Source organism: Bemisia tabaci, chromosome 4 (genome assembly GCF_918797505.1).
Source record: "Bemisia tabaci chromosome 4, PGI_BMITA_v3".
Taxonomy (NCBI): Eukaryota; Metazoa; Arthropoda; class Insecta; order Hemiptera; family Aleyrodidae; genus Bemisia; species Bemisia tabaci.
Window position 1 is genome coordinate 39,237,045 of NC_092796.1, and position 21,924 is coordinate 39,258,968.

The window sequence follows — 21,924 nt, forward strand, 5'->3', positions numbered from 1 at the left end:
TTTGGCGAACATCTATTCGAGAGTTCAGAGTCGATCAGTCTAACGTTAGTGGAAGAAAAATCAATTTGCTGCGTCTTTTGTACGCTACAGATTCACTTTGCAATGGGTTTTTAGACAAGATATGAAGAGGGGGGGGGGGGAGCAATGAGCATGTTTCCATTATTTCCTCCTTAAAAGTTCACAAAGTAAACGGAACAAAGAACTGGGCCTTAATCGATAAATCCTTATCTTATCAGTGTTAGTTATCGATCGATTGCGTTCTATATAACGCTTCAACAACCCAGGTGCTGGCTAGAAAATACATTCGCGAGAATAGCCACGTCTTCATTTCTTGAGGGAGACGTAACGATCTCCTACAAGTGACAATGGTAGTATACTAAAATAATGAGGATGCATGTTTAACTCTTACCCATCTTGAAGACCAGCAAATCTGAAGCCCATTTGATAGCATATGTTCAAGCATGTTCGAGGCGAGTTTGTCTCGCGGAGGTCTGATCTAAAATTGGGTAAGGCTCGCTGTAGTTGACCGCTCTTGGTAGGTTCGTCCTCGAAACAACCAACGAGACGACCGGTAGCTGGACTATCTACACGATACAAAAATAAGAAAAATGAAGGGGTTGAAAAAAGAGTGTATGCACTTGGAATATGACTAACCCGCACATGAGGCATATATTTTTCATGTTTTTAGAGGGCTTTCTTGAAACGTCAGCTAAAATGAATTAGTCTGTGTTAAAACTTAACATATCCAGGGTATCACAAAGTTTCCTGCGAAAAATGATTAAATTCAGAAAACCTCCTTCGCCCGTCTGGAGATTATATAAGTCCTAAAAATCGAACGTGTCTCTAAGAACAAATTTCTTCTTCCGAGTCATTTCCATTCAAAAACTGAAAATTTCCAAAATTTAGTTTGCTCGTATATTCTATGCAAGTGAGGCAAGATTGTTAAAATTTTTATGACTCTCTTAACACACTCTGGAGAACATCGAATGGCTTGCCGACATTCATTTGATGTTTAATTTTGACTTGTTATGTAGGCTTGTGAATTTTAAATTTCGACGGATTTAAAAATCAGCTACTCCTGAATATTATATTCTTTGAATAATTAAAATGAATTTAGACATTTTGAAAGAATCCAATCGAAATACGTGGTTTCAGTTTAACGATCAAAATCATGGAAGATCAATGAAGCTATGAAAGTAAACTTACCTAAATAAATTTTAACATTTTTACGCATATGTTAAGACGTTTGTGATAATGTGAAAAGAAACATTACCTGTGAGCCCTGTTGTATAAACATTAATTCGTCCTTTAGCACCACACTTTTTAGAGCTGTCAGCTTCGCAAGAGGTTGAGCATTCCTTGTCTTTCACTTTCTTCTTCAAATCAAGTTTAGAGTTGGTACAAAAACAATTTTTCCTGAGAAATGGAGAAAAATGTATCATTTTGAACAGCAAATTTGATAACTGTAGAGAACACTAGCTAATTTTTTTTACCTTGCGTTTTAGTCTCTCGATCTGACATTCAGAACTTTGTACCTCCGAGCAACAAAATGTGCCATAAAGTCAGAAGCGTGTCATTGAAGAGAACAACGTCTACTTTCTATACCGTGCGTTTCAGTCTCTCGAACTGAGTTTCAAAATGTTGCATCTCTTAGTGACAAAATATCTATGGTGAAACCACCAAACCACATATTTCGGCTTGCAGCATTGCAGCCTTTCTGTTACACTATATTTTTTTAAATCTATAACTATACCTTGAAATTTCCGTGATTTTTCTTCTCTGTGCAAGATAAATTCTGAGGAAACTTCAAGAAGTATAGTGTTGATTTTTTCTTTGTAAAAAATTAAACAGGAGTGGAGACTTTTAAACACGACTGCAAAAAAAAAGAAGAAGATGGCATCCTCACTGTAAATCCTAGCCGTCAAACACGACGATGTGTTTACTTTATAGTCCGGTGCAACTATTCTTTCTCAATGTTGCTAACACGAGGATATGAAGGCACTCTTGTATACTTTTTTCATCCTAGCGTTAGCCCGATCACTTATTATCCAAAAAATGTCAAATTTAGAAGTCGAATTTCGTGTTAGTGTTTGAAAAGCACATACCCTTGGACACCAGAAAGCTTGAACCCACGCTTAAAACAAAACTCGGAGCAGCGCTGTGGAGTGAGCTCTTTAAAACTTTGCTGCAAATCCGGAAATGGGTTTTCAGCGAAGCAGCCGACGTAAAATCCCTTTGGAACAGATCCGATCCCTGTAGAGCAAAATTCAGATGGAGCCATCATCAAATAGTTTTGTAACACAGACATCGACAGTGAAAATGCAAAAGTGTGACAAAGTAGCGGTAGGGAGTTCACTGGTAAAAAAAACACCTCTTGGTTCGAGAGTGCAGTTTCCTGTCGCCGGATTTAAGAGTCTGGACTCTTGTTTCAATGCAAAATCCGCTTGAATCAATGCAAAATCCGCTTGAAACAAGAGTTCAAGACTTAAATCCGGCGACAAGAAACTGCACTCTTAAGTCAATGCAATGCGGCATTGGTCCAAGAGGTTTTTTTACCAGTGTTGATAGAAAGTCTGCAACTCCGCAATCCGAGCGATTCGCATTTCCCCAGTTTCACCATCGATATGCAACAGAGCTGATAACCAGTTAGTCGAAAAAGAGTCCTGATAGATTATGAATACCCATTTGAATCGTAGTTTATCATGAAATCAATACAGTTTTAGTCTGTTTTCACCGGAAAAAAATATCTTGGATTCAGAGCCCAGGCTCTTAATAAATTTGACAAGAAACAAATACTCTTGGTTCAATCGGATTTTTGCTTGAAACAAAAAGAAATCCTCTTAAATTAAGCTGCTTTGCTTTTGATTCAAGCAAAAGCTCGATTAAATCAAGAGTACTTTTTGTAAAATGTTTTAAGAGTCTTGACTGTGTATCCATCAGGAGACTTTTTTTCGGTATTTAAAAATGTATTAAAAACATTAAACCTTCATATGTTTCTCGCCTCGGAAGGAATTTGGTTATAAATACAATAGGTATCAAGATCCTAGAACCCACCTGGGACGCGAGTTTGGTAAATGCTCAACTTATTTTTATCCCCGCATTTCTGATTGTTGCTACCACTGCACGGCAAGGAACATTCTTGATCAGGTCGCTTTACCGCAAGTGGAGGTCTGTTGTGCCCGCAGAAACACTCTGTGCTGCAAAAAACAGGGCAAAACACAATAGGATCAAGCATTTCAACAGCCCTGTCCCGTTGGAAATAAGTATGATTATTTTTCAGTTTCAAAATGGAATATTTTAGAACGTGGCACCTTTGAGAAACATGGGAAGCTGTCAGGAGGATCAGCTCAGGTTTCGAAGAATCTAGTGTTGTTACTTGAATCATATTACTCTATAATATGAAATCATGAGAGTAATGCGTAACGCATAACGCCTGAGACGCCAAGAGTCGGACTGCGAGGTGGCCAGGGGGCGTACCCCGTACCCCTTAGAAGAAAATCGTGGGTTGTTCCGAATGCTGAATGCTGCATTCATTACATTGGCAAACATGAAAAAAAGGATACGAATTCGTTCTGATAGCTGAACTTTACTGATTTTGGGTCGCTAAAGTCCAAAAACAACACCGGCTTCCCCCTATCTCGTCGCCTGCTAAAAATGCATTTCTGGAAAAATGCGATTTTCTGGAAAATTGGTACCTACAGAATGGAGATAACTAAAAAAAAGTTTCCAGCAACAAAAAGTTAGTATATAGCGTCCCATCAGAAAGTGAGGGGGAAAACGTACCATCCGCCGGGACGAAAAAAATCGGATCGTATTCTTATGGATTTTAATTGTTTTAAATCATACTGAGCTCCTGTCCTCGCGTAGAACGGTAGTAGTTATGTACATGCACATTTTTCCGTAGATACTTCCTCTTCTTGATTTCCCTTTCATTCTCCTTTTTTCCTCTCATCTTGAGTCTTTTTTCTTATTTTTTTTTTTATCCTTTGGGAAGAACGCTGCTCTTTCAAATCCGCCATTAGTCTAAATGAATTACATTTTGCAACAAGGAACCACCACATTTGGCTCTTCCGTAAAATCACCTTTCTGCATAGGGAAACCAATGACACTTGTGTTGTTTCTAAAATGAGTCAGAAATAATGGTTCCTTATTGCAAAATCTGGTCCAAATACTCTACCTGTAGTGAAGACCTGCAAAAGGGTAGCCACCTTTGGAGCATAGATCTGAGCAAAAGGTAGGTGACATCGTCGGGGAAGCCTCCTTAAAGTCTCCTAACAATCTATCATTTTCCTGATCAGAATAGCAGCCTAGATAGGCCACGAGTTCCTCGGGCTCATCTGGAATCAGCGATTTAATTTGATTCGATTAGTCTATTGGAGGCATGGCGAGCATTTTCATGACTCCGCTGAGTATATTAAAGAAAAATAAATTGATAGTATGAGGAAAATCGTCTTTTGTCGTGAATAATTACCTAAAACATAATATGAACCCATGATAAAATTTCACGACTGAAAATTTGACAAGCGGGCCGAATGACTGTGAATCGATGTAGGAAACTTGACATATTTTTCTTGGATCATTACAATTTTTTTTTTTTCTTTCTTTTTTTTTAATATATCTTTGAATCTCAGTAAAACAAACAAGAAAACTGGTGAATTTACCGCCCAAAAGAGGAGTTTTGTAAACTTGCAAGCGCCAGTGTCCACCACATTCTTCTGCCGGAGCTCCCTCACAAATGACATTGCATTCTGTGTCTGGTCTAGATTTCACTTCGGCTGGCTGCCAGACGCCGCAGAAACATTCATACCTGGAAAATGGAGGCTCAAAGTCAAATAATTGAAATTCCCATCGTAGCCGAGGTACATAGAAGACAAACAAATGTGAATCAAAAGCAATTTTATTTTTTCATGTCACCAATGAGTGTCTTATTTCAAGTTGAAAAAACACAAAATTCCAGGTCGAACTGTTCGGTGTTTTTGAGAAAAAAGTGTCATGTACAGGGCTGAATTAAGGGGGTGGCCACATGGGCCGTGGCCCATGGCGGCAAAATTAGAGGGCGGCAAATTTTGCAATTTTTTTAAATGCAGATATACAAAAAAATCGGATTCAGAATAAAATAACAAACAAGAAAAGGTGACAAAATCTCTCATTTCCTGGAGAGTTCATTAATTTCTAATTTTTTCGTATTTCGGTGATACAAAAGACTGCGCACCTTTAATTAGTTGAGTTAAGAGAGAAACCAAACACGTAATTTGGCCTGGAGCGGCGCGGCGCAAAGAGAAATGATGACGATGAGGACTTGAGATGAAAAGGAGAAGCCCTCGACGCGGCGCGGCGGTCGGCATGTAACACGTATTAGCGCCTACGAGACTGCATGAATACTTCACGCATTGCGTCAAACACAGCACGGTCAACAGCGGTCGGCGCGGCGTGAAACGCACAGTGCCTACAAGACTACATGAATACTTCACGCATTGCGCCAAACACAGTGTGGTCAGCGCGGCACGGCGGCGGAAGTTAAAATTATTAAACCACAGTTATGTTTGTTCTTTCTTAATTTTTTAGTTCATTTCTTACGAATGAAAGGCCTTGTCCCCACAGAGACAGGTTTACGGAACTGAAATTTCGCGCGAAGTTCCGTGAACTTTTGCTAGTAGTGTTGACAGGGCTTACGCAAAAAATGTGTCCAACACGAATGAACGCGTCTTATGCACCCTTCTCCCTCCGGCACGTTCACTTGATGGTTTTTATTGATGTTTCAAAATAAATGAGAAGAGGGCGGCAAAATACAGGCGGTCCATGGGCGGCAAGTAGGTAAATCCGGCCATGGTCGTGTATAGCCCATCATCTCTTCAAAAAAATCTGGAGAACTGATTTCTGAAATCTCTGTGTAATTTTTTCTTGTTTTCGAGATATTTTCGATGAAAAATGAGCCCCGTGATATTTTCCATAAAGGCTCCAGAAAGTGGGAACCAGGCAGATCAACCAATCAGACACGACTCGTAAAAGTAAGTGGCACCACTCGGCCCGCAATTCAAATTGCTGCTCTCGTTTCCTCTTTGTCCTGCTCCCTCAAATTGTGTCCCTATTCGATTTTACTTACCCTGCTTGAAGTCCAGCGAAATTGAAACCCATCTGGTAGCAAATATTCATACAGATCCCGGGAGAGCTCACACCTCGCAATGCAGTCCTAAAGTCTGGCAATGCCCGCAGTCTTCGATCATTTTCGCCATTTGGGCCGTCTTTGTAGCACGCTATTTGTTTCCCAGTAGCCGGCGCGTCTGAAATTGTAAATTTCAGCTCAACTTTTAGTATAAAACTTCATTGTCAACGATGCATGAAAGAGTCAGAGTTTTATTTCTAACAAGCTGAACGAAATTGTGTATTTTTCACCTCTCATTTACGATTAGAAGTTTAGAGGCTTGGTTATTTTTGCATGGTTATCCTTGTGGCCCCTCCTTCAGTATATAAAAATTTTGCAGGATCACAAGAATAACATGATTCCTTTGAGAGCCGTCCAAAAGTTACGTCAAATAAGCACGGGAGTATACACTATATTTAAAAAAGAGAAATGGAGGTACAGGGGTGCCTAAAAGGTGCCTGATGAAGGTCTCCTCAGCTTCACCTCGAAAGGAGGGAAACCGTGCTCCTACCTCCTGGGTGACCGCTGGTGGGTGGTGTTGGTGTATACATGCATACCTGTTAGTCCGGTTGCATAAACGCTTAAGTAACTGAGGACAGGAAGGGGCGAGCCACCACATTTCTTCGAGCTGTCACCCTCGCAATTCGTTGTACACTCTTTACTGTCCACCTTCTTCGTCAAGTCAAGTTTTTTGCTTGAGCAGAAACAATGTGCCCTGAAACACACAATATGATCAGTAACATGGAGAAAAAAAGGATCGTTTCTCTTGCAATGCTCATGGTGGACTCTACGTCCAACGAACCTCTCTCTTAGTGATTAAAATGCAATTTTTTTTATAACAATGATTTTAACCCCAGTTGCAATGCAGTCTTTATATGAAGTCTGTCATCAAGACGAAGCATTGTTACCAGAATTGAGCAATTTGTACCACGATCGACTCCGCTACCGAAATAATAGACAGACTGTTGGAAGAAAATAGCGAGGCAAATTTCGATTGCTTAGCAATACCTCCCCCCTTTCCTCTTTCCATGCCTTCTTTATCATTTTTTCTTTTTTTTCCAATGACTCTTTGAAATATCAATACAGAGTTCTTTACCAAATTTGAAGCTTTTGGCACTCACCCTTGAAGACCGGAAAGTTTAAATCCTTTCTTAAAGCAAAACTCCGCACAAACTTTTGGGGTCAAATCGTTAAATTCTTGTTTCATCTCCGGTAGAAGTCTTTGAGCTGTTTTTGCCGTGTTTTCTGAGAAACAGCCGAGATAAAACTCGCTTGGTAAAGCTCCAATCCCTGAAACAATATTTTCCATAAGTGAAATTCAAAATTTTAGTTCTTTTATCAGACTTTTCTTTCGTCAAACTAGACGAAAATCCTTTTACCACTAGGTACAGCCCATAATTAGAGACATAAGGCATGGAATTAAAGCTCATCTTTGGACTTATTAGTCCCGGTAAAAGTCAATATAGTAAAATAATAGGAATGAGAGAGATGGGAGGCAGAAAAAAAAACAAAGCGAGAAAGTTTATGTAGATAGTTTAGTTTCAAAACCACGTATCTCCATCGCAAAGTTTCAATATTTCCGCGCATACTTTATTTTTTAAAAGGAAAACAATTTATCAGTGTGATTTACGCGTTTTCTCCGATTTGGCTTTACCATTTTACGGTCATCTTATGAGGAAAGAAAATCAAAATCTTGATTTGTGTTCCCTCTAAAAAATGATGAACGCGCGCAGATTTAAAATGTTACCATCGATATACGAGCCTGTTGCTTTATACGTAGTCTGGTCGCTGATACATTGAATCCTACAGTTTCACTGAAAAATCTAGCAAACATTCCTTTATTTATACAATAATTTTGAACAATTATACTGACGTGTGAATTTTTGAATGGAGGGAGAAGATTTTGACCGCCTAATATTGCAACTTCAGAATTTATCAAGAGAGTACCTACACCGGACGATATGTTTGACGCAATGTGTGAAGTATTCCTGCGGTCTTGTAGGCGCTATGCGTTTCACGCCAACCGCTCCTGACCGCACTGTGTTTGGCGCAATGGGTGAAGTATTCGAACAGTCTTGTAGGCGCTAATATGTGTTACATGCCGACCGCCGCGCTGAGGGCTTGTCCTTTTCATCTCAAGTCCTCGTCGTCATTCCTCTCTGCGCTGAGCTCGAGGCCAAATTGCGTGTTTAGTTCCTCTCTTAACTCGACCAATTAAAGATGCTGTCTCTTGTATCACCGAAAAACGACAAAATTAGATATTACTGTACTCTCAGGAAAGAGAGATTTTGTCCCCTTTACTCATTGATAATTTTTTTTCTGAATCCGATGTTTTTAATACCTAGGTACATTTAAAAAAATGGCAAAATTGGCCGCCCCCTAAATTTGCCGCCATGGGCCGCGGCCCATGTGGCCACTCCCTTAATCCGGCCCTGATAAAACTGTTCCATTTATTTCTGTTCATATTTGCCAATGAGACATCTACACTTCTTGTGGATTCCACGCTTGCTTTAATTTCCCTTCTATTTTAGCGTTTTCTTCCGATCAGAAGTTCAAACATTTGATTTTGGGAAACATTTTACCTGATAAGCCAGTCTTGTATACGCTGAGCCCGTTTTGCGTTCCGCCGCATTTCTGTTTTGAGTCGCCACTGCACGGAGCTGAACATTCTGCATCAGGTCGTTTTGCAAGTGACGGGGGTCTATTGTGGCCGCAAAAACAGTCCGAACTAAAAAAAAAAAAAAAAAAAAAAAAAAAAAAAAAAAAAAAAAAAAAAAAAAAAAAAAAAAATGTATATAAAATTATAATTTTGAAAAAGTAACGACAAGAGAGTTCTATGGAATTCTAGAAAATATTACTTTGTCGACAATTTTCATGAATTGCTCCGTTTTCTGTATAATCTTTGTTAAGTGAGACTAGAAGCAGCTCACATCATCAGTACCTTCCGGCCAAAGTATCACAAGCGCCATGCGACGCGATGTTTAAAAATTTCCGCCCCCGGCGCCTCAATTTTATTTTTTTACAGAGAAATTTTTCAACGATGCTGTCCGAAAATTTCACTGAATTTTCTTTGCACTGCCGATGAAATTCAATGGAATTTTCAAAGAGATTCAACCAACAGTTTCTTTGTGAAAAAAAAATTGACGGCGGAAATTTTTAAACGTGGCGTAGTGCTTGTGATACTTTGCCCGGAAGGAGACGAGGAGGCAAAGAGGAAATCGGTGCTTTTAACGCGGTATGCCGTTGACAAGGGAATTTGATCGTCCCTTTGTCGGATAGGATGTCAAAGTGATAGCCCGATCCGGGAATTTTTAGCGAAATAATCATTGCTTAATACCTTTTGGGAGAACCGATTTCGGTCTCCAAAAGGGTAAAAATGTGTGAAAATTTGATTGGCTGGAAACTGATTTTTATTTTCGGTATTATTACGCACTTTGAAGCGAAATAAAAAAGTCAACAGCACGCAGTGTTCCCAAGCGGTCTCCCATCTAAGTACTAACTACGCCCGACGTTGTTTAACTTCGGGGATCGGACGAGAACCGGTGCTTTCAACGTGGTATGGCCGTTGACGATGATATTTGACCGTCATTTGGCCCAATGAAGATCACATGCATGACACTGCTTTTGTTAGAATATTGTAGTTGTTTTTTATTTAAATACGTTCTATTGTGTTTTTATACTTCTCCCGCCTCTCCTCCTTAACTGGGAGGAGGGGGGGGGGAAGCGCCGAATTCGCTGCTTACGTAGGTGAAAATTTACCCAACCGGCTCTGCGACCCACGTCGCAAAACATCGGAAGTTATGCTAAAATTTTAGATAAAGTCACAATTAATTTTGTCCAATTATTTGACAATCAAGTAGAGTCCGTCTTCAAGTGATAAAAAGTTCCATATAAAGTGATATTTTTGTTTTTTCATAAAAACTTGCGAATGACGCGTTCGTGTTTTCGGAGATTACTGCTTTCGTACACACAAAAAGTTAGATGGTTCTGACCACAAGAAAATTTCAACCTATCTAATCTGACTGAAACTAACCCAACCCAACTTAAAACCTAAACTAACCCAACAACCAACAAAGTAATAGTATCAAGCATGGGTACATATCGGGATATCAAAACTGAAGCACAAATGATCCTCATGTCCTACCTCTGTATGCAACTATATGTGCCTTAGAGACTTTTTTTATAGAATGAACAAACATTTGAAAGCGCTCTACCGTTTTGGTTCCTCGCAGTAGAGCCCGCCGTTGTCGCTACAGCCGCGGGTAAGGCGGCGCACACTGTGGTATTTGACCGAAAAACCTGGCCAAAACCTCAATTTTAAATTTTTTTTTATCGGAAAACCAATATGATATTCGAAATCTACACTGTTTTTTACCCTGGTGGACATGTATGTACCATTTTTTGAGTGGCTCAATTTCCCGCGAAGAGACCACGAAGTTACCTAATTCTCAGCGATTATTTTGATATGTTTTGGCGCGCTACTCGTCGATCAGTTTACTTCAACTGTGCGGCCATAAAAGGGAACTTCGGCGATATGCAACACATTCTTAGGGGTATATTCTGCACAACTAACCACAGTATTTTCGAAATTTCCTTTTTTAGTGATTTTCACAGGAGGTTGAAAAGTGACGTAAAAGTAAACGTTTTTTTCGAAATTCAAGGTCCGATTTCTTTTTGCGCTCAACTGCGCTCAAGCAGTTTAAGGCGGAATGTTATAGTCCAAAGTGGGTATTTTCAGGATTCAGGGGTGACAGACTGAGGAAAATTGAGGAAATTGAAATTTTTGACCTTAAAGATGGACTTTTGAGCGATTTTCACAAACATGAATGGGAAAAATTATGTCAATACTAACGACTGAAACTGTATTTTTCCAACAACTCTGACCCATTTAGTACCAAATTGGGTGACATTTGGTCACGCAACCTGTTTCTCTGGCCCCTGCATCCTAGAAAGAGGGATGAAAAAAATAATTTGAAAGCGGATGGGAGGGTCACTTTAAAGTCTTTCAAAAGTGTTTAATCCGTTATCTAACAATCTCTTCGTGCATTATCCTTGAGTATAGACATATTTATGCCATGATTTACTTTGACAGACAAATTTGAGTCCATGCGGCCGCGGGGTGGGGCTTTAAAAGTGGCCCTCTGGCACCATGAAATTACGCTGAGAGGCACATTTGCCCTTACAATGGTTTTTATTATGATAAAACTCATTTTCATCTTATAATTTAACCTCAAATCATCATAAGGAGGTCCCGGCACTTTCATACTAGCACTAATTTTGATTCAAAACTGTCAAAAATCTAAAATCTAGAATGATTCATATTAATTTTTTTGAGAATTGTACAATTACTCCTCAATGTGAGAGATCGGCTGTTTCGTCAAAAATGTTGAAGTGACATATGCTGTTTTTTTTTTAAAAAAAAACCATAACTGAGGTAATAGAAAGTCCTTATTTCGAAAAGTAGACCATAGGTGAAGGAGAAACTCGTCTAAATGCACCGATTTAGTCAGATACTTTGCGTCCTTTTAACGGCTTTTTGGAGGGCTTCTTGCACCCTCTTTAAACTCTCCGCAAATTGTCATATGATGTGTTAGGTGGTTAATGTGTGCATATTATCACTTAAGAAGAAGTACTGATTGTAAAATATTTTTGAAACTCGGCGATATCTGGTGATACATAGTTTTGGCCAGCTTTTCAGGTCCAATACCACAGTGTGCGGCGAGTGGCTGGACAGTCAAAAACGCCTTCAATCCCGTGAGTATGCAACACGGACATCATGGACCCCGAATAGTTGCATCCAGGAGTTAAGCCAGCGTTGCCTTTTGTGCCGATGAAGTTATCCGTTGCTGATTTCCTACAATATATGCGTACCTGTGATACAGTCCTGCGAACGCATAACCACCTTTGGAGCAGAGGTCTATACAAGAGCCTGGTGTCAACTCAGCAGACCATTCCCTGACCTCTCCAAGTAATCTGTGGCCTTTTTGGTCTTGGTAGCAACCTAAATATTCCTTAGTGTCACTTTCTCGTTGCGGCTCTGGAAATTTTGAAAAAATGGCAAGATAATTAATTTTACATAGTGTAAATTACAGGTTTCCAATGATTTTTGCCCAGCTATCGTTGAGCACTAATAATAGTGGCGAGTACCGAGGATCAAAGCTGGTAGCTGGTACTCGCATCGCCAAAAGTGGACTTTTCGCTCGTCCAGATCGTTCAAAATTACGCGTGTTTAAATAGTTGCCGTTGCTGTTAGTCTGCTTTTCCCTGAATCTTAGTCAATTTTAAAGTTTCATTGACTTAATCAGCATTTTGGCGCTCTGATCAATGGATTTTCAAAGTTTTGGAAATATTATATAGATAGGTTTCTAAGAAATTTTCCTCTAAAATCTGCTAAAATCCCTCCAATGCCTCGCATATGGACGTATTTTCGCGCTTCAAATCGCGCGACCAATCAGAAAATGGACTTTCCAGCTTCAATGCCTTTTTATATGACGATCTGTGGCTAATCTATTTTTTGATTGATCTATCGCTTCTCTGCGTGAGACGGGAAAGCGAGTGCCAGTACCCGCTTTGATTCTAGGTTATATCCTATGGTGGCAAGTAAAGGAGGAAAGAAAAGAAAAGTTTTTCATTCTGTTCTGTACTCTTACGAGGTGTGATCAAAAAGTTCCCGGACTGGTGCCGCCCTGGGCTCAAAAATGGTCCAAACGAGCTAAACTTAGGCTCGTTTGAAAGCTTATACTCTCACGAGTACACTCCTTTTTAGTTTTTGAAAAAATATCAATTGGTTTTTGCACAGTGTCAATTTTACGGAGACGTGTTTGCGTCGCATGGCGATTTTTTTAATTCAAAAAAATAAATTTTGAAAAGGGCTGAAAAATGGTCCAAACGAGCTAAACTTAGGCTCGTTTGAAAGCTTATACTCCTTATACTCTCGCGAGTACACTCCCTTCTAGTTTTTGAAAAAATATTTATTAGTTTTTGCACAGCGTCAATTTTAGGGAAACGTGTTTGCGCCGTGCGACGATTTTGTCTGCGAACGAGAAATGACCAACATCCTTTTCCAACTTTGAGGTGGCTGATAAGACAGGTGCATCCAGTGATCACGCTGATATGAGTCTATCCTACCTCTGGTGTACTTGCACAAGATAAACCACTATTTTTTACCTGAAATGTGTCACTTGGAACGCATCAAGATGCAATTTTTCGAGTTTTTCGTTTTTTTTTCGAAAAATTGCATCTTGATGCGTTCCAAGTGACACATTTCAGGTAAAAAATAGTGGTTTATCTTGTGCAAGTACACCAGAGGTAGGATAGACTCATATCAGCGTGATCGCTGGATGCACCTGTCTTATCAGCCACCTCAAAGTTGGAAAAGGATGTTGGTCATTTCTCGTTCGCAGACAAAATCGCCGCACGGCGCAAACACGTCACCGTAAAATTGACGCTGTGCGAAAACTAATAAATATTTTTTCAAAAACTAAAAAGGAGTGTACTCGTGAGAGTATAAGCTTTCAAACGAGCCTAAGTTTAGCTCGTTTGGACCATTTTTGAGCCCAGGGCGGCACCAGTCCGGGAAATTTTTGATCACACCTCGTATAACACCCTCATACCATAACCCAATTGAATGATATTCCAAGGTTGCAGGATTTTTTAATAAACCAGAAACCTAAATTACAGGAAAAAGAAGATAAAAAGGAAAAGTTGTTCTCAACCTGGAAGAGGAGTCCGATAAACGTGGATTCGCCAAAGTCCTCCGCAGGTCTCCCCTGGACCTCCCTCGCACGGCACGCTGCACTCGGTGTCTTTCGCAGTTTTCTCTATCGATGGCAGCCAGACTCCACAAAAACACTCATACCTGAAAGTAAAATTTGAATTATTTTAAGGGGCCACAGAACACCTTCTTTTTTTCTCTTTTTTTTCTGTACCAAAAAAATCATGAAAAAAAAATTGAAGCTTAATGGAGCGTATTTGATACATCGAACAGATGAGACGAGTTCCGGGCCCGGTGTGTGGGGTCACTTTTTCGATACATATTCGATCCAAAATGGCGGTGCGGAATATGGCAGAGTCCCCCTGTATCGCAAACAATCGATTATGTATCGAAAAAGGGACCTGGCGCCGCACAGGAATCTCGGAATCCGGGTCCTGGAAATTGCTTAAAAGTGGCGCCAGCTCTCCCACTTGCATTACGACTCTACGTACTCTATGCTCAAAAGTCAATTGAGTAAACTGAGGTGACAGGTTTTTGGTGATAGATATTTTATTCTCATGAGTACAAAATGGCAATGAAAAGTGAAACTGTTAGGAATTTTCTCATTTTCAGCTTATCCAACTTAAACCCCAATTTTTTTTGGTTCGAGGTTATGTTCTTTTGCTTTGAACCAAACGATACATCGAACCACTGTCGAATATGATCCATACGATTGGTTTTACCGGAAGCAATATACTCACCCGGCCTCAACTCCAGCCCAATTGAAGCCCATCTGGTAACACATATTCAAGCATATTCGTGGAGTGAGTATTTTCCGGAGTTCAGCTCGAAAGTTCGGCAGAGCTCGAACGAGCTGACCCTTAGAATCTGGACCGTCCTCATAACAGGCGTAAGTTCGACCGGTCGCTGGGATATCTGAAAATTCCACGCCGTTTTTATCAATGAAAAGGATTATAAAGTTCACGCCTTCTTCTGGAAAATATTGGACTCAAGTATATGCAAGTATTTCGTTTATTCCAGCATTTTAAAATGTGTGTTAAAACGTATCCAGCAAAAAATGGGAACAAATATTTAAGATACAAGGCAAGATAACTCCTGAAGATATGTCTCTGTTTTTACAAAAATAAAATTTGCTTCTTTTTCCCATCACTGTTATAAGTAGTTGTATGAACAAATAGTTAAATGAACGAATGAATGAATCGATCAATCAATCAATCAATGAAAGAAAACACAAGAGGTGTCAGAGAAGACTAGCCGCACAAAAAAGTATGTTATATTTCCTTTGAATTTTCATTTTTTCGCTAGAAATTGAAATTATCAGACGTCCAAAGCTGTAAATTGAGGCTCAAAATTGAACATTCTACGCTTTGTCCTAATTTTATGTATTTTAATCTACAACGTCACACTAATTTGGGATAATATACACCGACCGTCAATTCTTAGCGGCAATTTTTGCAAGCTGACAACACTGTTTTTCCTCCTTTTAATTCGTGTAAATCAATTATTCATCCTATATAAAACAGCCTGCTCAATCTAGAATCGATATTCATTATATATATTTAAATGGAAGAAAAATAGCGTATCCAACTTTTCAGAATCGCCATTGGTCGATTTATTTTAGTAGATTCATCAACCTGTTAATCCAGTCGCGTATACATTCAGCTCCTGTGCACCGCCGCATTTTTTTGAGACATCTCCAGAACACGGTATATCACAACCAGTGCGGAATAAAATTTTCTTGTGGTCAGAATTATCTAACTTTTTGTTCGTACAAAAACAGTCATCTCTGAAATCACAAACGCGCCATTCACAAATTGTCATGACGAAACAGAAATATCACGGGAAGATGAAGAAGGAATTTACTTGATTGTCAAATAATTGGACAGAAATAATCAAGATTTTTAATATGATTGACAGGTCATGTCTCAATTTAGTTACTACCTTTCGCCTGATAATATGCACAAACTTTAAAAATAATTCAAATTAAAGGAATAGTAAGTTTTTCTATTTTGGAGACTTAAACGCATGGATAGAAAAAAAAGCGATTGGGATTTAATTTATGCGTCATCGACCGAAAAAGACAATCATCATGGTTATGATGAGGATTAATTGCTACTGTAGTTACTAATCGAATGTATTAATTTATGATGAAAATCAGTCATACCGGTCATGTATGCATGTAGTAATCAGTTTTCAAGATAATTTTATCAGTTTAATTACCCGTTTCATCAGGACTTCTTTCCGTGTAGGATAAAATATATCTAACTTCAGGCATACTTAGTTGTAACTCTCAAGTAAATTTAATCTTGATGTCAGTTTATTTTTTATTTTTGACTCGGGAGTTGATTTTGGAACTTTTAGTCATGGGCACCGCTTCTTCAGTAAAATTTTGAGGAATATCTTAGTTAACGCTTGTTCGTAATGATACGTGTGAACGTAGGTTTTTCATCGTAGTAAATTATTTACCCATTTTGAACACCAGACAGTTTGAATCCATTCTTAAAACAAAATTCCGAGCAAATTTTTGGTGTTAGATTGACAAATTGTTGATGCAAATCAGGGAGTAACTTGCGATTGTCCTTCTCTGCATTTTCCTTAAAACAGCCAAGATGGAAACCACTCGGAAACGCTCCAAGGGCTTGAAGAAATTAATAAAAAAAAATTAATAAACATCAAATGACGTCAATAACATGGCTCATACAATTGAACAAATAAATATACAGAGAGACACATTGAACATCTTCGACAAGATCAATTGAAATAGCTGCCTACCCGTATGCGATTTAGGACAGTTGCTATTTATTTACATGTTTATTCAAACATATCTCATTGCTTCATTTTTAAATATCCAAACGATTAGTAAAAATTCTCAAAAGAATCAGTCTTCCCTTGTAATGTTAATCCAAGGGCTAGTAAATACATCTATTGTTGCTAAAAATCTCGCTTTGAAAGAAAACCGCTGTAACTTGGCTTTTCATCTTATCAGACGCTTTTAGGCCCTTTTTCAGAAATTCTGGTAAATTTTAGGGCATCTACTGACATTATTTGAAATTTTGCCCCATACGCCAATATTTCCTTCCCTCATCTATTCGACTCCCCCCCCCCCAAAAAAAAAAAAATTTGACTTCGAGTGCGCCCCCTCTAATGATTTGAGCGATTGGAACCCTTAGGTATCGCTGCGGACAAAATATCTTATTTGCATAAAAACTTCACTGTCCAAAAAAATGGAAAAATATGACCCGTGAAAAGTACAGTCACCTGAGATGCCGGTTTCATAAACGCTTAACCTGAGCTCGCCTCCACATCTCGTTTTTGAGTCGCCACTGCAAGGTCTGGAACATTCCGAGTCCGGTCTCTTCGCGATGAGTGGAAGTCTGTTGTATCCGCAATAACACTCCGAGCTGAAAGCAATCACGAGGAGAGGTGATCAATGATGATTCTCGCAAACTATCGCCAGCGGCCGATTATTAAAAGTTGGCAACACTGTTTTTCTCCATTTAAATGTATGTTAAACAATCGATTCTAAGCGAGACAGCATGTCTCACCTAGAATCGATATATTCAATGGATTTAAACGGAGTATTATCAGTGTTGCCCAATTGCTGGAATCGCCACTATGGTTATCGCCCTGTTATTTTAAAAACGAAAATGAGCAGTTCTGCCCTATCATCGAAAACCTTCAGTGAGATGAATATATTGCCGTAAGTATGGTACTGAAAAAGTTAAAAACGAACATTTTTTGGAGTTTTTTCGACTATAATGTCGTATTCTGACCTCTATGCAAGCTAGTATCGCAAGTTTCAATTTTTATACTTTTTGGTATTTTACGGAAGGTGAATCAACGCCAAAACCACCTTGATACTTGCTTGCACTCAACTCTCTGGTTGGAAAATGCCATAGATATAGAAGAGAACCATGAAGACTGACCATTTCTTGCTTTCAGACCTATGACTATAACAAAAGGTCTCACTGAGGGGATTCAATGACAGGATAAAATCGATTATTTTATTTAAATATAAACCGATTTTTATCTCGAAAAAAAATCAATGGTAGGACAAAAATCTAAAATAGGGCCAATTGCAGCCTTAACGATCCCTTCTTTGAATTTAAGAATTCGAATTTGTGCAAACCGAGACGAGTAAGAGTGAACAGATAAAATGTAATAATCGATTATTGGTAAAGCAGCTAGCCTCACCTAATATCGATATCTGTAATGGATTTAAATGGAGGTAAAACAGTATTGCCAACTTACAAAATTGCCACTATACCTGTATTGAGTGCCTGCAAACGGATATCCTTTTTCCGAGCAAAATTCAATGCACCAGGAAGATGTGAGTTCGGCCGATCGTTCTTTGGTCTCGCTCAAAAGTCTGTTCTCCTCCTGATCCTGGAAACATCCTATGTAATCTCCTTTGGAGGCGGAAACCTCTGCAATGTAAAATAATAAATGAAAAATAAAATATAATCTTTACATAATCAGCGGCGTGGCGTGCTTTGCTATGTATAGATTGAATTAGTTGAATACGGATGGAATTGTTCAAGGAAATAATTTTATTTTGCAACGTAGCCAGCCTACCTCATGCAGAGGAGGAACATACTGCCGTGCTAAGGAAAGACGCCGTACGAGCATTCGAGAGTTGCCAAAGTTCCTTCGATAAAATGTTTATTTTTGAGGAAAGTTATGAATATTTTTCCGAGAAATTTTCAAGAATTTTAGATAAAATTGCGAACAAAATTACCTGAAAAATTGGAAGAATTTTTTTTACAAATTTTCCCAAATATTATTGATTTATCAACGGAACTTTGGGAACGCCTGAAGGCTCATACAGCGTTTTTCCTTAGCACGGCAGCATACTCAAGCGTTAGACCGTTCAGCACTTTCTCCAGAAGTTCCCAACTTGATTGTTAAAAGGATTTGAATGTATGTTATAAATCGTCAATTTTATCATCCCCGAATCAAGTAAAGCTAATGGACGATCTGAGTGATTTTTTTTGCTGCCGCATTCCGGAGACAAGAATGGGCTATTATTGGATTACCAGCAGCCTAGTTCGGTTCGATGTCTCCTCCGGACTGACAACAAAAACAGATCGACATACCTGCCTGTTAAGTATCAATTGGCACATTTTCGCGACTGGATTTGGTTAATTGTTTGAAATTTGGACCAATCAGATTCGAGTATCTCATATTCAACCAAATCCTGAAGAAAACTTACCAAATTCCGGATTAGGTTAAAAAAAAGCGTGCCAATTGACCTCTGCGATATAATTTGTATTATCGCATACAAATGATACATATAGCCCGTAACTTTTTTTTCAGTGTAGACTATTCTGATTTTTTATACAGCATGAGTGTGGAAAAATTCATCTTATCCGGTGGAGGCACGTCTTATGAAATCCGTTTATCTTTGTTCTCACGATCTTTCACTCGACGCCGATTAGGTACGTCAATTTACACATAGGTCGATATAATTACATAGCAAGATAAATCTAACTTTAAATATCGCGTCCGCCGTAAACCAACAGAAGTTTAATCACGAGTCATTTTTTGGTGAAGCACTTGTATCGTAAGTATTGGCGATCTTTTTCCAATATCACACACTTCAAACCGCTTATATTTTTTAACCAGTATTTTTGTAATTCGAAAATTTAAGAGATTAAATTCAAAAGCAATTTCTGAAATCGCTGTTTTCTAGACGAAAAACGTTTCTCTATCCCAAACTTGCAAAAGCGGCTCAATGAATCAAATCTGAACATGACTGAGCAATATTATTCCAAAATTTTGATTTTTTCATGTATTCAGAAGAAAAATCACGATACCTGATTACAGTCAGGACGACTGACTTTCTCATAAAAATAAATTCTGCAAAGGGGATTTTTTGCAGCGGTGAAACGAAGTTACATTCTACCGTTTGGGAAACTACGTTATGCTCTTGTAAGTAGAGTTTGAACTTATGAAAAACTTTTTCTCAATTGTGATACATTGTCGCAAGTGAATTTTTGAACACTCCGGCTGCTTGACTAGGCACAAAATAATAAGAGGACTAGAGCTGTAGAGAAAATAGAAAGACATACAAGTGAATGGTTTCACGGTTCAGTACCTTTTTGAACACTAAATATAAACAAAAAAACACCGATTGGAATTAAGCACCGAAAGTGATGCATCACGAACGATGCGTGGCAGTGACTAGTCTTGAAAATATGGAAAACAAAGCATGCTTGGAGTCAGCTGATTGGAGGAGTTGAAAAAAGCGACCAGTGGGAGATCGGACTGATCAACTCTGAACTTCACAGTTCATTCAGAATTTGCAATGTCCAACCGGTTTTCCCCATATGATGGATTCCCGCCTACAATCAGAGGTTAAGGTTAAACAGTCGGTGTTGCCAAAAGTCAGTGACGCATCTTGAAAGTTAGCAACACATGGGTCGGTTCTGCTCGTTTGAATGAGGGGCTTTGGGGACAAGGCGCATCAGTGCAGTTTTTGAAAAAATTGAGATATTAATCATTTACAGTATAACTAGTCCGAATGCATATTCTGTGGAAAATTCGCTTCCAAATTCCAATTCTGAGACATCGAAAAGTCAGTTTGAAGTTTCTATCTGCCATAAGGATCCATGTAATTTCGAAACTTCAAACACGTATTTTTTCGAAATTTAACAAAAACTGCATTTATGCGCCTTGCTCTCGAAGCCCCTCAAATGTATTTGTAAAATAATCAATTTTTCTTACTGAGAATAGATTATTTATGATAGATTTGAATCTAGAAAAACGGTGTTGTCAACTCTCGAGAATCGCCACCTCCAACAGTGGTATGGTGATCATGTTCACTTATTGTTAGCAAAAGAAACTTTCAGCCATGCCAAGATGCACTTTAAGAGACCAGTCCTGGTAGGGATTCTTAAAAGTTTAAAAAGAAAAGGAAAACAAGATTTTACTTATAAATCTATCGAGTAAATTTAAATTTACAAAATGATTATGTTATATTTTTAAAAAATAAAACGAAAGGTACTCGACGCAAAGCCTTTAGAAAGTTAAAGGTTTACAGGTCACATTTTCGCCGAAATTTTATGACGCTCCTTGATTGAAATACAATTATCGTTACTCAATGTTAAAAGTTAAGTAGGTTATTTATATTAATTTTTAATTATTCTTTAATCGCATTATTTAAGTTGAATATCTTGAAGGCTGTTCTTAAGTATTAATACTGACATCGAGATTTGGATTACATTCCCCTAATGATTGACGATGAAGTCAGGTATTCAAATGACGTTACAGATGATAGCATAAGAAGATACGAGATATCAGGCAGTGCTCTCTCCGTTCAGAATTCCAGTAAAATTAATTCCCCTCATCGCAAATACGTACTATACGGATAAAGCGGATTTCCCCATAAGGAAGTAGAGAAGCTTTGGGCGTACCTATCCATTTTCTTACATATGTACCTATGAGGTGGATACATGAAGATACATATATTGGACTTTATTTCATTTTTCCCCTTATAATATAACGTTTATAAGTTTTATCACACATGTTGAAGCAAGCTCACTCTCAGTTACATTTCATAATCACCGTCGTAAAAGTCGCCTTCAAATCGATGAGAATACCACTTCTCAATAGCTAGACCTCGCTCCGGAAGCGGATCCAGCAATTTGGCAACACTGCATTTCTTCCATTAAAACCAATATTAAATAATCGATTCTGGTCAGCGCATCAGGTTTCTCCAATAATCGCTATATTTCCATGGGTTTAAATGGAGAAAAACGATGTTGCCAATTTGCTGGATCCGCCAATGTCTCGCTCTTGCATGGATCAATTGCCGCAGGTGACCTCATAGAAAGTAAGTATGTGTGCAACAAGAATTATAGAGTGAAAAATGGGAGGAATCTATTTATCAAGATATCTTGCATTAAATTTTGAACAATTTCCACATCAGCTATTGCCAAATTTAACTGAACAATTTATTTTTTACAGGAGAACGTTTGTGCGGATTTTTTTGAAAATTTTAAGGAACTTACCTCGCAATATTCGTATGCAGGAAATTCACTTGAATTTGCACAAAAATCCGCACTAC

The 21,924-nt window shown here is 38.6% G+C and overlaps 1 protein-coding gene and 1 non-coding gene across 2 annotated transcripts in view; both read right to left on the reverse strand.

The window, feature by feature from the left end:
• Positions 1-20,117, reverse strand: part of LOC109031452 (uncharacterized) — a 54,228-nt gene extending 34,111 nt beyond the window's left edge. Inside the window, exons 1-18 of the mRNA XM_072299624.1 lie at positions 19,954-20,117; positions 18,124-18,283; positions 17,115-17,257; positions 16,323-16,494; positions 15,491-15,642; positions 14,597-14,771; positions 13,858-14,000; positions 12,014-12,179; positions 8,725-8,870; positions 7,264-7,432; positions 6,700-6,857; positions 6,104-6,281; positions 4,662-4,807; positions 4,178-4,337; positions 3,055-3,197; positions 2,106-2,253; positions 1,274-1,416; positions 410-584 (exon numbers count right to left, since the gene is read on the reverse strand). Of these exons, the coding sequence (XP_072155725.1) occupies positions 410-584; positions 1,274-1,416; positions 2,106-2,253; positions 3,055-3,197; positions 4,178-4,337; positions 4,662-4,807; positions 6,104-6,281; positions 6,700-6,857; positions 7,264-7,432; positions 8,725-8,870; positions 12,014-12,179; positions 13,858-14,000; positions 14,597-14,771; positions 15,491-15,642; positions 16,323-16,494; positions 17,115-17,257; positions 18,124-18,283; positions 19,954-20,017 (2,741 nt within the window). The 5' untranslated portion in view covers positions 20,018-20,117. The remainder of the gene's footprint in view (positions 1-409; positions 585-1,273; positions 1,417-2,105; positions 2,254-3,054; positions 3,198-4,177; positions 4,338-4,661; positions 4,808-6,103; positions 6,282-6,699; positions 6,858-7,263; positions 7,433-8,724; positions 8,871-12,013; positions 12,180-13,857; positions 14,001-14,596; positions 14,772-15,490; positions 15,643-16,322; positions 16,495-17,114; positions 17,258-18,123; positions 18,284-19,953) is intronic.
• Positions 9,594-9,712, reverse strand: LOC140224563 (5S ribosomal RNA). Its single transcript, XR_011899844.1, has one exon. It is a non-coding gene; the product is annotated as a 5S ribosomal RNA (ribosomal RNA).
• Positions 20,118-21,924: the final 1,807 nt, after the last annotated feature.